This window comes from Pogona vitticeps, chromosome 11 (genome assembly GCF_051106095.1).
Source record: "Pogona vitticeps strain Pit_001003342236 chromosome 11, PviZW2.1, whole genome shotgun sequence".
NCBI classification, from domain to species: Eukaryota; Metazoa; Chordata; class Lepidosauria; order Squamata; family Agamidae; genus Pogona; species Pogona vitticeps.
In genome coordinates, this window is record NC_135793.1 from 14,373,246 (window position 1) to 14,390,493 (window position 17,248).

Here is a 17,248-nt window from a genome sequence, read left to right on the forward strand (position 1 = left end):
GCTCAGAGATGGACATATAAACGCAACATATAAAAGCAAAACATGTCCCAGAGATGTGTTACTATATGTCCCAGTGACAGTATCTGCTTTTTGATTTTGAATATACAGCTATGAATTCTATGTAGTTCTCAATATGAGAACTGCATTTTCATAACACACAAAAAAAGTTGACATCTTGGAGCAAAATTATATATAATTATTTAGGACTGGCTTACTTGTTTTAAATACATATACACAGACACTATGGACAAGATACAGCTGGATTATGACTGTATTTTAGTGAGGAAACAATGAACATTTGCTGCCACACTTTGCTTCTAACTAGAATCACATCCTGTGCCTGCCATTCATTATGAGAAGAAAATGGTTGTTTGAAAATACCAAGTATCATAGATGTTTTGTGAGCAGAACACCTTTCCCCTTAAATCAGAGCTGCCGCTAGCTAGTGTTTGAAACATTTCCAACTGGAACTTGAAAAATTATAACCCTTCTTCCTCTGTTCCTTTTCAACTCCCATTTCATTCTAACATTCAGACAGAGGTTTTTTTTAATAACCCACTACAAAATGTTTGAAATTTGCTTCCTATTTCCATGGCAAATATTTACTATGTTTAAAGAGTCATCTCTAGAGATGTGAATGTCCCCGTGCAGCTGGAATTAATGAGGGACCATCCCCCTGGGGCTATAGCATCCACTAACACGTCCGCCAGCGGTGGTGACCTTGAGGCTGCCACTGCTGGCGGACATGTGAGTTAACTCCTGCTGCACGGGGATATTCGTCTTCATATACAAATACCCCCATCTCTAGTCATCTCCCAAAAGTGCGTTTGTGAAGTTTATAATGGACATTTCCTGTTTGAAAGCAGAATTACAAAAAGACTTGCATTAGCGTAAAGGATTTCAGATACAATTAGTTTGAAAACGTACTAACCACAAGACCCAGCTACAGTTGAGTATTTCACGCTATTGCTGTTGAAGTCAAAATTGCATTAGTTGAGGATGCATCATCCCATTGCAGAACACTAATTATTCCTGACATTGGATTTCAACAGCAGCTTTCAGATACTTAGTCATTAAAGGACAATAGGTGACAAACCTACTGTCAAGATCCTCACACACTTATTGCTTTGCTCAACTCTGTAGTAGAGAGATAGGCTAAAGGTAGACAGACACGAACCTCAGTTCAGATGTTCATGGTGAACGTTCCCTTCCCCTGCCTCCCTGACTGAATTCTTCTCTCTCCTCCTCCTCTTCAGCTGTTCAACCAGTCTCCACCAAGAGAATCGACTTCCCTGCCCCACCTCCTTGGCTGATCGCACACTCAGATAAGGAGGCAGGACAGGCCAACCTGTGCTCATGCTGGGGACTGGTCATACGGCGGAAGAGGAAGAAGAGGGAGGCGTGTGCCAGCTGGTGAGTAGGTCACTGGTGTGGGAGGTGGGGGAAGGGAACTTGAGACACCTTTGGTGCCATGCGTACAAACAGGCACAAACCTCTGAACCAAGGTCTGTGTCCATCTCTAGTCAATGCCATTTGCAATGCCATTAGGCTGAAAGTGACACTACACTTTTTTTCAAACAAGACCTCTCCTCTATTTATGAATTAAAAACAGGAATCCAAAAAGTGATTTGAAAAAAGGGGTAACTAGGCCAACTTTACTTTTTCATGCAAACTGAACGGTTGAATGATTTATCACAGAACAGATTAATCTCAGAATAGTTTCATGCCAGTATCCCTTAAAATACTTCCAGAGCGATGTTTTGTGGATGCTACGTTCACAGTCAATAACTGTTTGAACACTTATTCATTTTTAACATTAAGAATTGCTTTATGGAATCAATTCAAATTTCAAAACAAATCTCTCTCACTCACTCACATACACACACAAACACACATACCATTGTTTGAAAGCATTAATTCGGTTTGATTTCCTACTTTTCTTTTCTTAGATACATTTTCATCTCTTTCCGAGCATTTTTGTAGGATTGCTGTGCTTGCTCCCTTCGTCTAAGAAGGAATACTACATGCCAAAGACAATCATTTTGAACTCTCCATTCATGTCCACCACCTCAACCTCAAAATAATAATCAGTAAACCCAGCCAAGATGAAAATGTTGCCATTGCCATAAACATCTCTGGGTGGAATAATGCTTTATTTAACTATGTTCCTTCACTAGCTACAAAAAAAGAGATCTAATTTCTATCAGCTCAAATTCTTGTTATGGCAGGTATACTGGATGCATATTTTGGACTGATAAGAGTTTCCCAAATAAATAGGAATGCAAGTTATAAACTTACTGGACTCTGGATCTGAATTGCCATCTCCCTCTGTCCGACTGTTGGGTGATGTCTGTTCATAGTACTCCTCTTGGGGGAAACCAAGTGGTAAAGGGTGTGATGTACTTGCAGTGCTACTGGGTTCGTGGTCGCCTAGTCCACTGTCACTGCAACTTTCCTGAGACCCATCTGGCAGATGAAACGTAACTCGTCGCTGTGACTGCAGAGAGAAGAAAATCATAAAGTTCTAGTAATCCTCCCAAATATTTGCTGAATATATCCTACTACAGAAATGGATTATTTCAGTTATATCAAAAGGATCTGGCATCTATTCATGGTAGTTGTATATATATTTAAAGTGTTCCTTAAGCTAGTGTCCCCAACCTTTTTCGAACTGTGGACTGGTTGGGGGGTGGGATCTGTGGGGGGGTACCCGTGCACTTGTGGGTGGGCATGGCACGTTCATGAGAGGGCATGGCACGTTCATGGGTAGGTCTGATGCACTCACACACATGCACAGGTGAGGGGCGCACTCACGGGTGGGAGTTACCATTCACACGCACACCCACCCGCAAGTGCACCATGCCCATCCATGAACACGCATGTGCACGAGCATTCCACACTCACCATGTGTGCATGCAGGGGGGCGGGAGATCTGTCTCCGTGGGCTGGTCCTGCTAAGCCCACGGACCGGCACTGGGCTGCAGACCGGGGGTTGGGGACCCTTGCATTAAGCTATTTTCTATGAATAATTGCATCTAACTTAGGCTCAGAGCCTAACTGAGATATAACATGTACTTAAGCAGAAATTCAAAAGCATGTAATTGTTTTCCTTTAGTTTAGATGATTGAAGATCAGACACAAAAATTGTTTCAGCCTAATCATTCATGCCCAAACTGTTTTATTTTACTTTTGTGTGCATCTGTAATTTTGAAAAGATGTCCCAGAGCAGCTGAAAATAAAAACCAATCCCCCCCATTAGAGCAATAACTAAAAGTCATTAAAACCCATATCACTAAGACTATGTTTGTGGGAGGGAGAAAGATAATGAATGAAAAGAGGAAATAAGAGTCAGTGCTAGGCCAAGATCTCTGGGGACAGGATTCAAAAAATGGGGTGTCACCACTCAAAAAGCTATGTTTCACTGTATCTCAGAAGGTATTGGGACACATCTATGCCAAATTTTTGCATATCCTGCTGTTAGAATAAATGTGTGCTGTCCACTGATAGTAACAAGGCTTTGCACCTGTGAATGAGAAAGAATAGTTTAACTCCCATTCATATCACAGGCTTCCTACCAGAATCTCTTGTCTTCTAAATAGCCTGGCAGTGCCACTAGTTTGGAATACAGTGGGGTCTTGACTTAAGAACGGCTTGAGTTAAGAACATTTTGACTTAAGAACCGCTCTCATAGGAAAATATTGACTTGACTTGCATACTTAGATTTGAGTTAAGAACTGAAAAAACCCACGTGGGAGGCAGGGAAAGTGCAAAATGTGAACTTTCAGTTAACTGTTGGCCAGTGAAAAGGGTGCCTGTCTGCTTCCTCACTCCTCCCAGCGTTTAGAGAGTGGATTGGGAGACAGTCTTCGGACTGCCTGGTCCTGGACTGCCTGGACTGTATTTTCCCTGCCTTCCCTGAACCTTTCTTGACCTAAGGGGAAAAAAAGAAGCAAAATATCCCCCTCTAGTGGTCGAAGGCAGAATAGCAGCTTCCCATTAGTTTCTATGGACGGAAAAGAGCAGATACGGATCAAATGCATTCCTATAGGAAATGCAGATTCCTATGGGAAATGCAGATTTGACCTGAGAACTTTTTGACTTGAGAACCGCCTTCCAATACGGATTCTCAAGTCAAGACCCCACTGTACAAGAACAGTGTTATAGGAAGCACGTGAGAAAATGCCTGGTAGATGGTTGTTGTCTTGTTATCTTCGTCATAAGGTGAAGTCCACAGGATATTCATAGGATCAAAGAACAAGTTATTCTGTTCGCACATGAGCAGGAAACCTTTGAAACTCCAGATCCTTTGGACTAAAACTCCAATAGTTCCATTGGCCTCTGCTGCTGGTAGTTCTAGCCAAAAGATGCAGAAGTTCACTTTCGGTACTAATTCATGCATCATTTAATAATATGAAATATATAATGGAATATTTAAATATATAATTATTGCATGACAATGATGATTATATAAAACAACTGGCACAAAGGGACCATATTACATGTTAAATATACATAATCCAATGTACACTTATGAAATATGCATCTGTTTCTCTCTGCCTTCTAGAAGTTTAATTCACACACAGATACCCTGCAGAATTGTATGCAATAGAAATAGAAAGAGATCAAGTGGGACAGAATATTGTGAAGCAAATATCCATAGAAGGCAAGCCTGATGTGGATTGAGAGAGATCCATCTGGTTTATTCCTCACATCAACATTATTCAAGGCTCTTCTTTAGAAAACCTTTTAGACGTTACTTTGAATTTGTCATGGAGAACAACACAGAGGATGAAAACATACACTTTTAAATGAGTCAACTGAAAGCTTTTGTGCTCACAAGATAATATATGTCAAATTACAGTCAGATTATTTTTTTATATATCTAAACACAAAACTGATATTTAAGATCTTAGGAGTTCAGAAGCTTAGAGAGAAATAAGAATGACAGTGTTGAATGACTGTTTTCCACCCAACGTAAACAAGTTTTTTATTTGTTTGCCATGTTTTTTCCCTAGACATTTGACTATAATGAGGGAATTAATGTGTTTGTTTTCAAAAAAGAAAAATACACCCTGCTGTCCAATTGATCAAGAATACATTTTTAATTGATCAAAAGTGTCCTTAATCAAATAGCTAAGTAATAGACAAATGCTGCAGCACTTCAAAGAAAGTAGGATAAAAGTAAGAAAAGGGGGAACATTGTTTTTGCTCCACTGGATGCCCTGATTATGTTCTCCACCCCAAAGAATGTTAAATGTCAAAGAAAGGTTTAAAACAAATGGGAGACATTTCTCATGCAACCCTACTATAGGAGGTAAGAGTTCTGGGATGAAGCATATTCTTGTACAACCTCTGCTTACTGAAATGTGCTCACCTGGGAAAGGGTTGGGCTGAAAGGCTTTAGGGCCATTAAGGGCAGACACAGATCTCCAGCCTTAGCTGCTTGTTAGGAAGAGAAGTTGCCCTGGTGCTTGCCGGAAACAGGCAACTAAAGACCCAAGTTCTGCCTGTTCTTGGCCGTAAAAGCCTTCTACGCCATTCTTTCTCCAGATGAGCATAATTTAGGTATGAGTCTGGCAGGTAAAAGTCCCAGAATAGAAAATCCTTGGATCTGGACAGATATATATATATATATATATATATATAGATAGATAGATAGATAGATAGATAGATAGATAGATAGATAGATAGATAGATAGATAGATAGATAGATAGATAGATAGATAGATAGATATAGATATAGATATAGATATAGATATAGATATAGATATAGATATAGATATATAGATATAGATATAGTTATAGATATAGATATAGATATAGATATAGATATAGATATAGATTCTGGAACATCTTTCCAAATGACAAATCAACAAAGATCATATCCAATCAATCAACCTGAATGGATCCTTCCTCATCAGTTTTATTTCTTTCTCTGATAAAGCTGCATTTTGGCATGGATTTGCATTGATCTAACACAATCAATTCTCTGAAAACTCAGTTCAATAGCTAATAAGATTTTTTGGGCAGCATTACTCCAAATATCTGATCAAAGAGGTACCACTTTGGAACTGAGCATTGTAACTCCACTTTATGCATTCCAAAAATTTTTTCCACATATTTATTTGCTGGCAAAACAGATATTGAACTAGTCTACCAACATAATACAAGAAGCGGCTTTTCAAGTACTGTACACATAACAAAGGACTACCTACCTATTTACTCTTCCACCTTCTTTGTCACAAGAAAGTAGGCACTACACATGACTAGAAATGGAGACCTCAAGGATAATTTTGTCTTTCAAAGAAAAATATCAAAGGCTCTCTCTTCTGAAACTGTTTCTGTGCCTTTTTCGTTTGCCAAGTGTAGTTATTATCATGTTATATATTTTCAGATTTGTCTTATGACAGATATCATTGTTTCTTTTTGTGGGGGGTATTACTTGCACTGTCTTCTTATTTTGTATCACTCGTATTTTTTAAAATTGCTTTCCCATGGCATTCTCTGGCTAGTCATAATATTTTAAACGCATTAACATTCTCCTGTCTGTTTTCCAGTCTGCAATACTATCTGCAACGAAAAGATAATACTATTTTCAGGCTCTGTACCTCAATAAACTGATGTATCTGTATTTAAATCTTGAGTCTTCAGCCTTTGACACTTTTCATATTTTATGCACTGACCAACTGGGTTGCAAAGGCAAATTCAAACTAGGAATCTTAAAAACAAAAAAACCCACCACCACCACCATAAACAACAACCTTTACAGTTACCAAGATTTTGGTTTAGTGTAGTGAGATCGCCTACCAAGAACCTGGAACTCCTGCAAGAAATCTCAGCCCCTGCACGGCATGGAGATATTACACACATGGAGGTTTTTCTCCTCCATTAGGACTTCTAAAATTTGTGCAAAACGTCTCTGACCAAAAAAGATTGCTCTTTCTTAAAATAGGCAAGAAGAGGGAAAAACAGGCTGATTGATGACAGAGACTTAAACAACTTGTCAGACTACCTTTACTAATTTCCTTAAATGTGGCCGCCATTGCCACATTTTCCATAACTAGAAAATTCAACGTTTTACAGAGTTGTATCCAAACGTGCCTTGATGATGTATAAGACTAACAACAACAAAAATGCTACTTAAAATGAGGAGGAAACAAAAAAAAAAACACAACTGATTGTCCTGTGTCCCACTTAAGGGACCAAAGCAGGAATCACATCTATAATTCGAACATTGATTAGCTGAGAAATTAACAACATTTGGCAAAGTTAGCAAAATCACACTTTTATTTTAAAATACAGTAGGCCTAAACCATTATTACTCAGCTTCCTCATATCTATTTTAGCAGTTGTCTTATGTTGTGAAACCTCCACAGGTGTCACAGATATTGGTAAGATGATCTTTGCTATGCCTTTCGTTGTTCAGTAAAGTGATCAAAGGTGTATTTCAATGATTTATGAGAAGAAGCCAAAAGAATCATCTCCCAATCATTCTAATTCTCTTTCATGCCCCAAAACATAACATGTTTGATGTGTTAATCATCACTTTCCCTTAACAACATCTACCCATTATACTATCATCTTTCACACTTATCAACATCATAAAAGAGTCACAGAACTGAAATAAAAGAGCAAATGAAAAGAAAGAGGGAAATATAGCAATATTTAAAGTGTCACAAATATTTAATTTAGCTTTTGAAAGGCAGTTATTGTATGCTAACTAGATGTCAAAAGGCAACTTAAAAGCAGATTTTAAACTTTAATGTGTGTGAGAGATTCCTTATTGACATGTAATTCATTTTGAACTGAGTGTTGTTTGGCATGTGGATTATTTTTCCAGGGTTAAACAGATACTACATATCACTGTGGCCCACATTATAGCAGTAGGTGACAACTGCTATAATGAAGAAGTCTACTTTTTTAGCTTAAACTATTTTATCATGCATTTTCTCCAAAGAATCTGAGGCTGACTTTAGCCAAACTTGAGCTAGATTAGACAGAGGCTCATAGGCATATGTTGGGTACTTGTACAGTTCTGAGAACAATTCAAGGTTTTGCTTTGTACTTGTGGAGTAAAATGTGGTTTCACACTTAGGCATTTGAGGAGAAACTGGTCATACATCAGCTAACAACTACATTCACTTCTTCAGGTGTTATGCCTCTCCAGTACTGCCATCACTTCAGCTGAGATGTTTTTGTCAAAAAACAAGTCAGCACAAAAATAGAATCCATACCCCTACATGATCTGACCAGCTGCATTGCTGAATTTTCACTTGGAGATGTGGGCAGTCTTCTCCCACCAAATACCTCTAACTGGACAGAAATGCTAAGAGGCCGTGGTAAAGAATATCACTTAGTGAAGTGGATGTAGTTGCTAGTCGATGCTCCTTCAAATGCCCAGGCCTAAAATTAAACATATTAATGCTGAAATATAGTTTCCACTTCTTTTTCTTTTATTCCTAAAAAATTCAATTTTTAATGATTTAGCAAAATTAGTAGATTTGATTTAAATGTGAAAACAACTTGAGCTTTAAAAATGCAAATGTAAGAGAAACTGAAATGGACACACCTCATTTTCTCCATTGAGTTGCCAGCCAAGATCTCAAAAGCATGGGATTCTAAAGAACGAACTTGTGGCAAACGTAAATACATTTTGTCACTGAGGTAACGGTACAAGCCTCATTTTAATAGTTAGGTTATAAGTTCTAACAATTAAAATAATTTTAATTATTAAGAAAATAACAGAGAGTGTGGAATTCTAAATGCAATTTATTGTCTTGAAATACAATTCACCCCTCAAAGAAAGAAAGAAAGAAAGAAAGAAAGAAAGAAAGAAAGAAAGAAAGAAAGAAAGAAAGAAAGAAAGAAAGAAAGAAAGAAAGAAAGTGTGCTGTGGCTTATTTACCATGCCATAGCATTTGAAACACTCTCTAGGTGGCTTACAATTTAATTATGCACACTGCTCCATTGCCCCCTCCCACCAAGCTGGGTAATCAATTTACCGACCTTCGAAGGATGGAAGGCTGAGTGAACCTTAAGACATCTACGTGGGATTGAACCTGGGTTGTGAGCAGGGTTTTGCCTGCAACACTACAGTTTAACCACTGCACCAGGAGGGGGAAAAGAAAATATACCTATTAAACCTTTTAGTTTAATTAAATTACACACACACACACATACACACACTTCTCTCAAACTATAATTATCTCAAACTCTGGTCACATTGATCAGCATGAGGTTTTTTTTAATTGTTACTATTTTTATAGAATCATAGAATCATGAAGCTGGATGGGGCCTTTGAGTCCAACTCCCTGCTCATTACAGGAATACAAATCAAATAATATGTGCCAGGCCGGTATCTAAATCTCTCTTGAATGCCTCCAGTGTTGGAGCATTCACCACCTCTCGAGGTCATTGGTTCCATTGCTGTACTGCTCTAACAGTTAGGATGTTTTCCCTGAAATTCAGACGAAATCTGGCTTCCTGTAACTTGAGCCCATTGTTGCATGTCCTGTACTATGGGTTGATTGAGAACAGATCCTGCCTGTCCTCTCTATGACAGCCTTTAAAGTATTTGAAATGTGTTATCATATCGCCTCTCAGTCTTCATTTCTCAAGGCTGAACATGCCCAGATTTTTCAGTCTTTCCTCATAGGGCTTAGTTTCCAGCCCCCTAATCATCCTTGTTGCCCTCCTCTGAACTTGTTTCAATTTGTCAGCATCCTTCTTGAGGTGTGGTATCTAGAACTGGACACAATACTCAAGATGAGGCTTAACCACTGCTGAAAAAAGGGAACAAGTACCTCAGGGGATTTGGAGATTATACTCCTAGTAATGCAGCCTAAAATAGCAGTTGCCTTTTTTGTAGCCACATCACACTGCTGGCTCATATTCAGCTTGTCATCTACCATTTGCTGTATTCAGTGAAATGTCTTCTCAATGCAATCCTAACTAGCTAAGAATTCTAAGTAGACATGGGACCTTCGTGGTCAGCACCGCAGTGAGGAAGCGCTGTCTGGGCAATTTCCACAATTGGCACAATGTTACCAACGATTGAAATGTGCACCATGCAAAGCCCCGTGTGTGGACCGGGCTGGTTCTGGAGGAGAATCCAAAGGGCCTGGCCACCGGTGGTGGTGATATTCGTATTTGTCTCCCCCAGGAGATGAATACAAATATCCCATCTCTAATTCTGCATGCTGACTGAGTTGACACTAGGCCAGAAAATGTCTGCCAAATCTAAACCCTTCTCACCCTTGAGATCTTGGAAGTTAGAAAGAACTAACCTGACCTTGGTCTAATGTTGTGCTTGCTTAGGAATTGCAAGTCAGATGAAAGAGATTAGGATCTGGTGTGAATCAAATTCTTCCTTGCTCCTCCTTTCCTCTGCCCGTTTTTCCTGCTAGCTGTTTTCAGCCAACACAGGTGTTCTTCTAATACAAGCTCAGTTGTTTGGGCACAAGACGCTTCTAGTTATTCCTAATCCATTCCAGCAGCATCTTTTGAGTATGCATTGTGCTGTGTGTTTAGACTTAACAGTTTTACTTGGATTGCCAAATGCAACCTGGTTATAATTCTTTATAAAGAACAGCAACTGATGATAACAAGAGTTTTCAAAAGGACCTTGACTTTGTTTTCTCTCAGTATATGCAGAAGACCATGAATTTACATTTCACAACTGTGCTGTATTATTTATAATAACATCAGCTTTTTAAAATTAGATTTTTCAATTGTGTTTCAAACAGGTACATTTCTCCTTTTCCCATGAGTAGGTGCAGATTTGCAATGACATTATGTTATTGCAAAACCTTATTCATTGTCCTCCAAGCCCTCATATTGTACAGTAATGCTCAAGGTTAGATTTTTAAATGTCTGCATGAGGAAGCAATATGAGTTCAAGGGATTTGGAAGGATGTAGGAACAGCTGATCAAAAATCAAATTGATTTCTCCCTACTCTCTCCTTTTCCCCCACTTCTCAATTTTTTGTTTAAAGGTCAAGTCCTTTGGAAGCTAATTTCAGGAGTATAATTCCATAAATGAACCCATAGATATGCTCAACATAAAGTTAAATATCTCAATTTTCATGGAAGCTTTTTATCTGTTCTTTTGAAGTTGGGACAAAGGGTGTTAAATCTGTGCTTTCATACACAGTATGGGAACAGACCTGTTTAGAGGTTCAAATACCATTAATCTGAAGCGTGAGTGGGAGGCGAGTTCTAGCCCCTCCTTTTGCCTGTCGCTCTCTCTCTAAGAGTAAGGATAGAATGAAGGGGAGACAGCATGCTATATGTGGACAAAAGGTCTATGTGATTGGGACCCCTGTTTTTCAACATTTCCAATTACGTATTCCATGTAAAGCTTTCCTCTTCATATAGTCCCTCTCACCATGGAGACATGGACAGTCAGAGAGTAGGGCAAAAAATTCCATGATCAATTTTCCAAAGTAATCCCCTCTTGAAAAATTGAATTGGGTTAATATGATGGAGAGACTGACTGATAACAACCGTGAAATTGCTCCCCAGTGACACAACCATCACTGTTTATAGAACACAGATATTAGGAGCCACTGGATTTTGCTTAAAGAGAATTTGAACTAGCACACACCTGGGACATTCTATTGAAGAAATTTTGGACTTTCGGTAAAATGAGCAAAACTATTAAAGCAGGCAGTTGTCAACTAGTCATTTAGTCGTGTCCGACTCTTCGTGACCCCATGGACCAGAGCACGCCAGGCCCTCCTGTCTTCCACTGCCTCCCAGAGTTGGGTCAGATTCATGTTGGTTGCTTCGATGACACTGTCCAACCATCTCATCCTCTGTCGTCCCTTCTCCTCTTGCCCTCACACTTTCCCAACATCAGGGTCTTTTCCAAGGAGTCTTCTCTTCTCATAAGATGGCCGAAGTATTGGAGCCTCAGCTTCAGGATCTGTCCTTCCAGTGAGCACTCAGGCTTGATTTCCTGTAGAATTGATAGGTTTGTTCTCCTTGCAGTCCAGGGGGCTCTCAAAGCAGGCAGTAGATACTACCATTTTAAACATGGTGTAAAAATTGTGACCTAAACAGACCAAAAGTATTGTGGCCCCATACTTCTGGAACAAACTTTCAACAGATTCGCCAGGCACCTAACCTTACCTCTTGGTTTTTAAGAAATTAGTTAGAAAATAATTATTTAAATCTGGTTTTTATTATTGGTTGTTACCTGAGGTGTCCAAATTTGTTTTAATTTGTTTATTTAAGATAGATTTAATTGGTAACAGTGTTTTATTCATCCTATGATATTTATTTGTATATTGTATTGTTCTATTAATGTGATTTCATATGACTATGTTGAGAGTACTTGCACCATGAGGCAAGTTGAAGCAAACAAACACATACATACACAGATACATACGCATTTTATTTATTTTATTCTATTCATTTATTTGACTTTTATACCACCCATCAGGCTGCCAAGGCCACTCTGGTCCATCTGTCCATCCATCCTGATGACCAGACTTTCAGGGGGAGGAATACGTTGACGGAGAAAGCTTAAGGTATTTCACAGTCTGACAGACTATCCTCTTCCACACTCTCATTGGGGTAGAAATCTATCTTGCTACAACTTCTCAGCCTTTTCTTTCAACTCACTGCATGATGGTCTCACTCTGGGCAGGCGTCTAAAGGCTGTGTGGGCCAGAGAGCTTTACCTGTCCTGCCTAGATCAAGAGACCAGGTGCCTACAGGTTGCCTGGGCTTACCTGGTGAGGGCAGGAAAGGAAACTGAGTCATCCACTGACAATGTGGAACTCAACTGGGAGGCAGTGAAACCAGAGAAAGGGCAGACAGTGTTGGACAAAGCTGTGAAGCCTCAGCCTTTGCGGTGGCGGCAACCCAGCGGTATATTGCCACAGTGGTACTAGGGCTCATCAGCTTGAGAAGGCTCCTCTCCAGGGCAACAGAGTGTGTGAGGGAGGGTAGTGGCACTTGGTAGGCCAACAGGTGCCCTCAGAGGTGGCGTCATCCCCCCCCCCCACCATAGATACAGTCCTTTGCCCTTGTATGCGTTCTGCCCACTTTCTGGGTTCGGCTACAAGACTGATAGTGTTTGCCACTTTCGTGCCATGGATGCAATACTCGAGGCCAGGGAGGGCAACATACAGCTGACTCCAGCCTTCTGGGCACTTGACTCTCCTGTGTCCCCCCCCCCCCCCCCCGTGGACAATGCTTTTTCTTACATACACCAGATACTGGCTGAATACTACACCCCATCCCACCACATTTTCCCTCTCATTTTGGACAGTTTGGCCATAAGGACTTGCCGTTTGTTGTCTGCATGGAGTTGGGAGTGTGTGTTGGCCCAATGCGCCCCCAAATGGAAGGGGAAGCAGCTTGAACAACACAAGGAGCCCTGGTGACTCTGACAACATTAGCATCTTCATCAGATGAAGACAGTTTGCCAGATTTCAGTTATGTAGCAGCCCAGCTTCAGGGTTTGGAAAGGGATGAGGATGTGCGGCTAAGGTGGTCCCTGAACCTCACCCCTGCTTGGGCATGGCAACCAAGCAGCAGAGAGAGGTGCACTTGTGTGAGTTGGCACAGGAGTTACTGGATTGTGTTTCAATCTTAGAATTTGAGCATTTGGCGATTTCCAGGGAGCCTCCCATGGGAGAAGGAACCATGCCTGCAATCCCAGCTCCAGAGCTTAAACCAGCCTGTCACTATGACGACAGAGGCCCCTATGCAGCAGGTAGTCCCACAGGGCCAGACTCCTCAGATGGCAGCTCTGGTTGCACATACAGTATAGTATCTAGGGGCCACGTGGTAGCTTCAGAAGCGGTGGTGGTGAGGAGCTCCTCGGTTGGGACTCAGGAGGCAGCAGAGTCATCATACTCAAGTAAGAATGCATCAGCACCAGACACTAATGCATGCCTCCTATCTTCTTATGGAGGGCTCCCTATTCCCAGTGACTGATTTGCAACCAAGGACGTGGCGCTATGTTTAGGATACCTGTCATGTCTGATATGAGATACAATTTAATGGCCCCACAAGCCTTGCTATTCAGGGATCAGTCTATGCTTTTAGGTGATCACCTTTCAACAGCCACGAAGGAGAAGATGTGGAAGACTGATTTTGTTGATTTTTTAGCCTTCTGAATCAGGAGACAGATAAGAAAAAGAAAGAATGAAGGCAAGGGTGGGCCAGGACACTCCTGGACAATGTTCCCAGGAGCTGCACAGCTACACAGCACTGCATCAGAGGTGTGCAGCTGAGCCAGTGTTGCCACCCATCTGCTTGTGGCTGGAATCCTGCACACACAAGATGGGGCTTGCAGCATTCACCCAGGACATGAATATTCGTTTGCTATTTGTATAGACCAATGGGAGTGCTGGAGGGGTGGACTCACGAGGTATGAGAGACTCAGCAGGAGGAGGGAGTTTAGATATAGATAGGGTTTTGAGATGGAGAGTTAGGGTGTTAGGGATTTGCAGAGACTGAGAGAGAGATTTGGAGTTTGGGCAGGAGAGTGGTGGTTGAGAGTGGATAAAGGAGAATGTTTGTTTAAGAGTTAAAAACATTACTTGTTCTGTCAACACATGTATCAATAAACAATTTCTATTTGGTTCTTTTAAAATGACATATGGCCTGGACCTTGATTATTAATAATAGGTATTGTTGATCAAATCGACGGATGGCAGCTGAGGGGCATGTAGCATAGGCTCCTTTGTTTGGTGAAACAAACAGGGGTCACATGGGAATCATGACAGGGCCCCTGCCCAGTGCTCCAGAAAATTAGAGGGAAAGTTGCTCCTGGGTGAACTGGCTTCCAGTGTTCTTCATATACACAGGGGTGATAGTCTGGAAAGCCTTGGAAAGTGCATTCCTTGACCCAATATATGGATCTGATTTATAGGGCTCATGTAGGCTCTTCCATTTGTTGAGGCCCATATCCCTTTATGGGGTGTACTGGGGCAACCTAATAAAAGCACTGGCATGGATGCAAGGGGAGGAAAGAAGCTCTGGGGTTTTATCTTTCAAAAGGAATGCAGCCCAGTTAAGGTTAGCTTAGCTAATTTACTTCTTAGGATATCCTATGAAGAACAACTCTAGTTCTTTGTTAGATGGTTTCATGTTTGAGTCAGGATTCCAGTTGTGGATGAGAGTTGCATGGAGAGTTGAAAATTTGAAGTTGGTTAGAGGCATGGAGGAAGTAGTCAGGCAAGACAATTACCATGATTAGGGTTTCAGTCCCATTCAATACCCTTTGATGTGCAATCTGAGGCTACCCCATTGATTGCTGTACCTACGAAGGCACCAGGAGCATGGTTGCTTATCATTTGTTTTTTCTTGTGTGATTCTGTGAAAGGTGCAATCCATCTGGAACTTTGTTCCATGCACTACATGTCTGTTGATGCAGCAGTATGCATGGTCAACATCTGCGGGTTTGGGGTAGAGCTGGTAAAATGAAACATTAAGTTGGCATTTTGCCTGTTACCAGTGCACCCCAATGATTTTGAACTGCTGGGGTCTTTGTACCTGGTTAGAGCCCTGCCTATGGGATGCTCCATTTCCTTTTAGGTATTGAGATGTGATGATATAGAGATGTGGTGGTGCTGTGGGTTAAACCACAGAAGCCTCTATGCTGCAAAGCCAGAAGACCAGCAGTCGTAAGATAGAATCCACGCAACGGAGTGAGCTCCTGTCACTTGTCCCAGCTCCTGCCAACCTAGCAGTTCAAAAGCATGCAAATGTGAGTAAGTAGGTGCCACCATGGTGGGAAGGAAACAGTGTTCCATGTCTAGTTGTGCTGGCCATGTGACCATGGAAACTGTCTTCGGACAAACACTAGCTCTATGGCTTGGAAATGGGGATGACCACCACCCCCTAGAGTCAGACACAACTGGACTAAATGTCAAGGGGAACCTTTACCTTATTGAGAGGGCTACAGTGCAGCAGTTCTACCGACCACTTCAATCTAAACTTGAAAACTTGGGCAGAAGAGTCAAAGGACTCATTAATAACATAAGATGTCACTTAGAGAGCTACAAGAGTTGGCAGGCATTTAAACTTTGCTTGCGAAGTTGTGGCTCCCAATAAAGCATTCTTGAGGCAGATGTGTGAGGCCTTGCAGGATTGCCAAAAGCCACATCATTGGAGGTGCATTTTGGCAGGAATGAAATATGATTTATGGGTATTACAACAATTTTTCTGTAATCTGAATGGTATATCATTTGGAGGACATCTGCAGTCGAGGGCAGAATTTAAGCTTTATTCAGCCAGATCCCTGGTCTTTGATATTTTCTTTAAGGGGCAGTGGAGTACTACTGCCACTATTAATAATTCACTCCCACATTGCATACAAACATCCTATACTACCTTTTTGTTTTTTTGTTTTTTTGGCTTCATGAAGGAGAGTGCCAGGATCCCTGCTGCCTTATTTTCTTCTAGCCCCAAGAATGGAAATCACATTTGAGACAAACTGCCCTTTATTTACCTACTGGCATCTAGTTTGGAACTAGGCAGTATCATAGGTGCCAGCATCTTGAGCCATGCACCTGGCCCTAATTGTAACCCCAATTGTCATTTTGAACTACAAAGACAGAACGTGAGTTGGCATGAAAGTGACCATCCTCTGTGGCTTTCCTTATCTCTCTGGAAGGGCCATTCTTGTGTGTTAATGGCTGTTTTATCTCCACATTTCAGCAGTCACCAATTTGATGGTAAATGTTGTGTGTCATAAGGTGAAAATAGGCAGTAAAATACTACATAGTTTTTAGAAAAAGGAATATGCATCCTTTGTATTGGAGATCAGAGATGGGGAACAAAGGGTATGTTTTTGCAGTAGAAGAAGTAAAACCCAGTCCCGGACAAGGCAAAGCATGTGGGAAACAGAAGATGGAAACTCTGAAACCCTCTGAGGGAGAAAAGGGAAGGGGAAAGAAAATCAGGTCTAGTGTATTAAAATATTTTTGAATCTAGAAATTCAAAGGTTAGACAACAAAGTAAGCATACAACAGACTTGCATACAGTCACTGTATCAGATATATAATGGATCAGAGAAATAAACAAGTCAAACAAGCACCTGCCCCAACCTAGACAGCACCTAAATACACTGAGCAGAAATACAGAGTGCAAAACAATATGGCATTCTCCCCTTACTCACAGTGACTAGAGAATGCAGGAGAGGTTTTTTGTTTTTAGTGGGTGTGAAGTTGTCAGTGAGCTGATTCCCCCCCCCCACTGCCATAATCCTGCACCTCTTGCTATTTCC

The 17,248-nt window shown here is 40.9% G+C and overlaps 1 protein-coding gene across 4 annotated transcripts in view; it reads right to left on the reverse strand.

Moving 5' to 3' along the window:
- LOC110082622 (protocadherin-11 X-linked) overlaps positions 1-17,248 on the reverse strand; it is a 986,147-nt gene that overhangs the window by 244,880 nt on the left and 724,019 nt on the right. For all 4 annotated transcript variants that reach the window (XM_020800277.3, XM_078380635.1, XM_078380634.1 and 1 more), the window contains one exon: positions 2,299-2,497. In XM_020800277.3, coding sequence (XP_020655936.1) covers positions 2,299-2,497 — 199 coding nt within the window. The remainder of the gene's footprint in view (positions 1-2,298; positions 2,498-17,248) is intronic.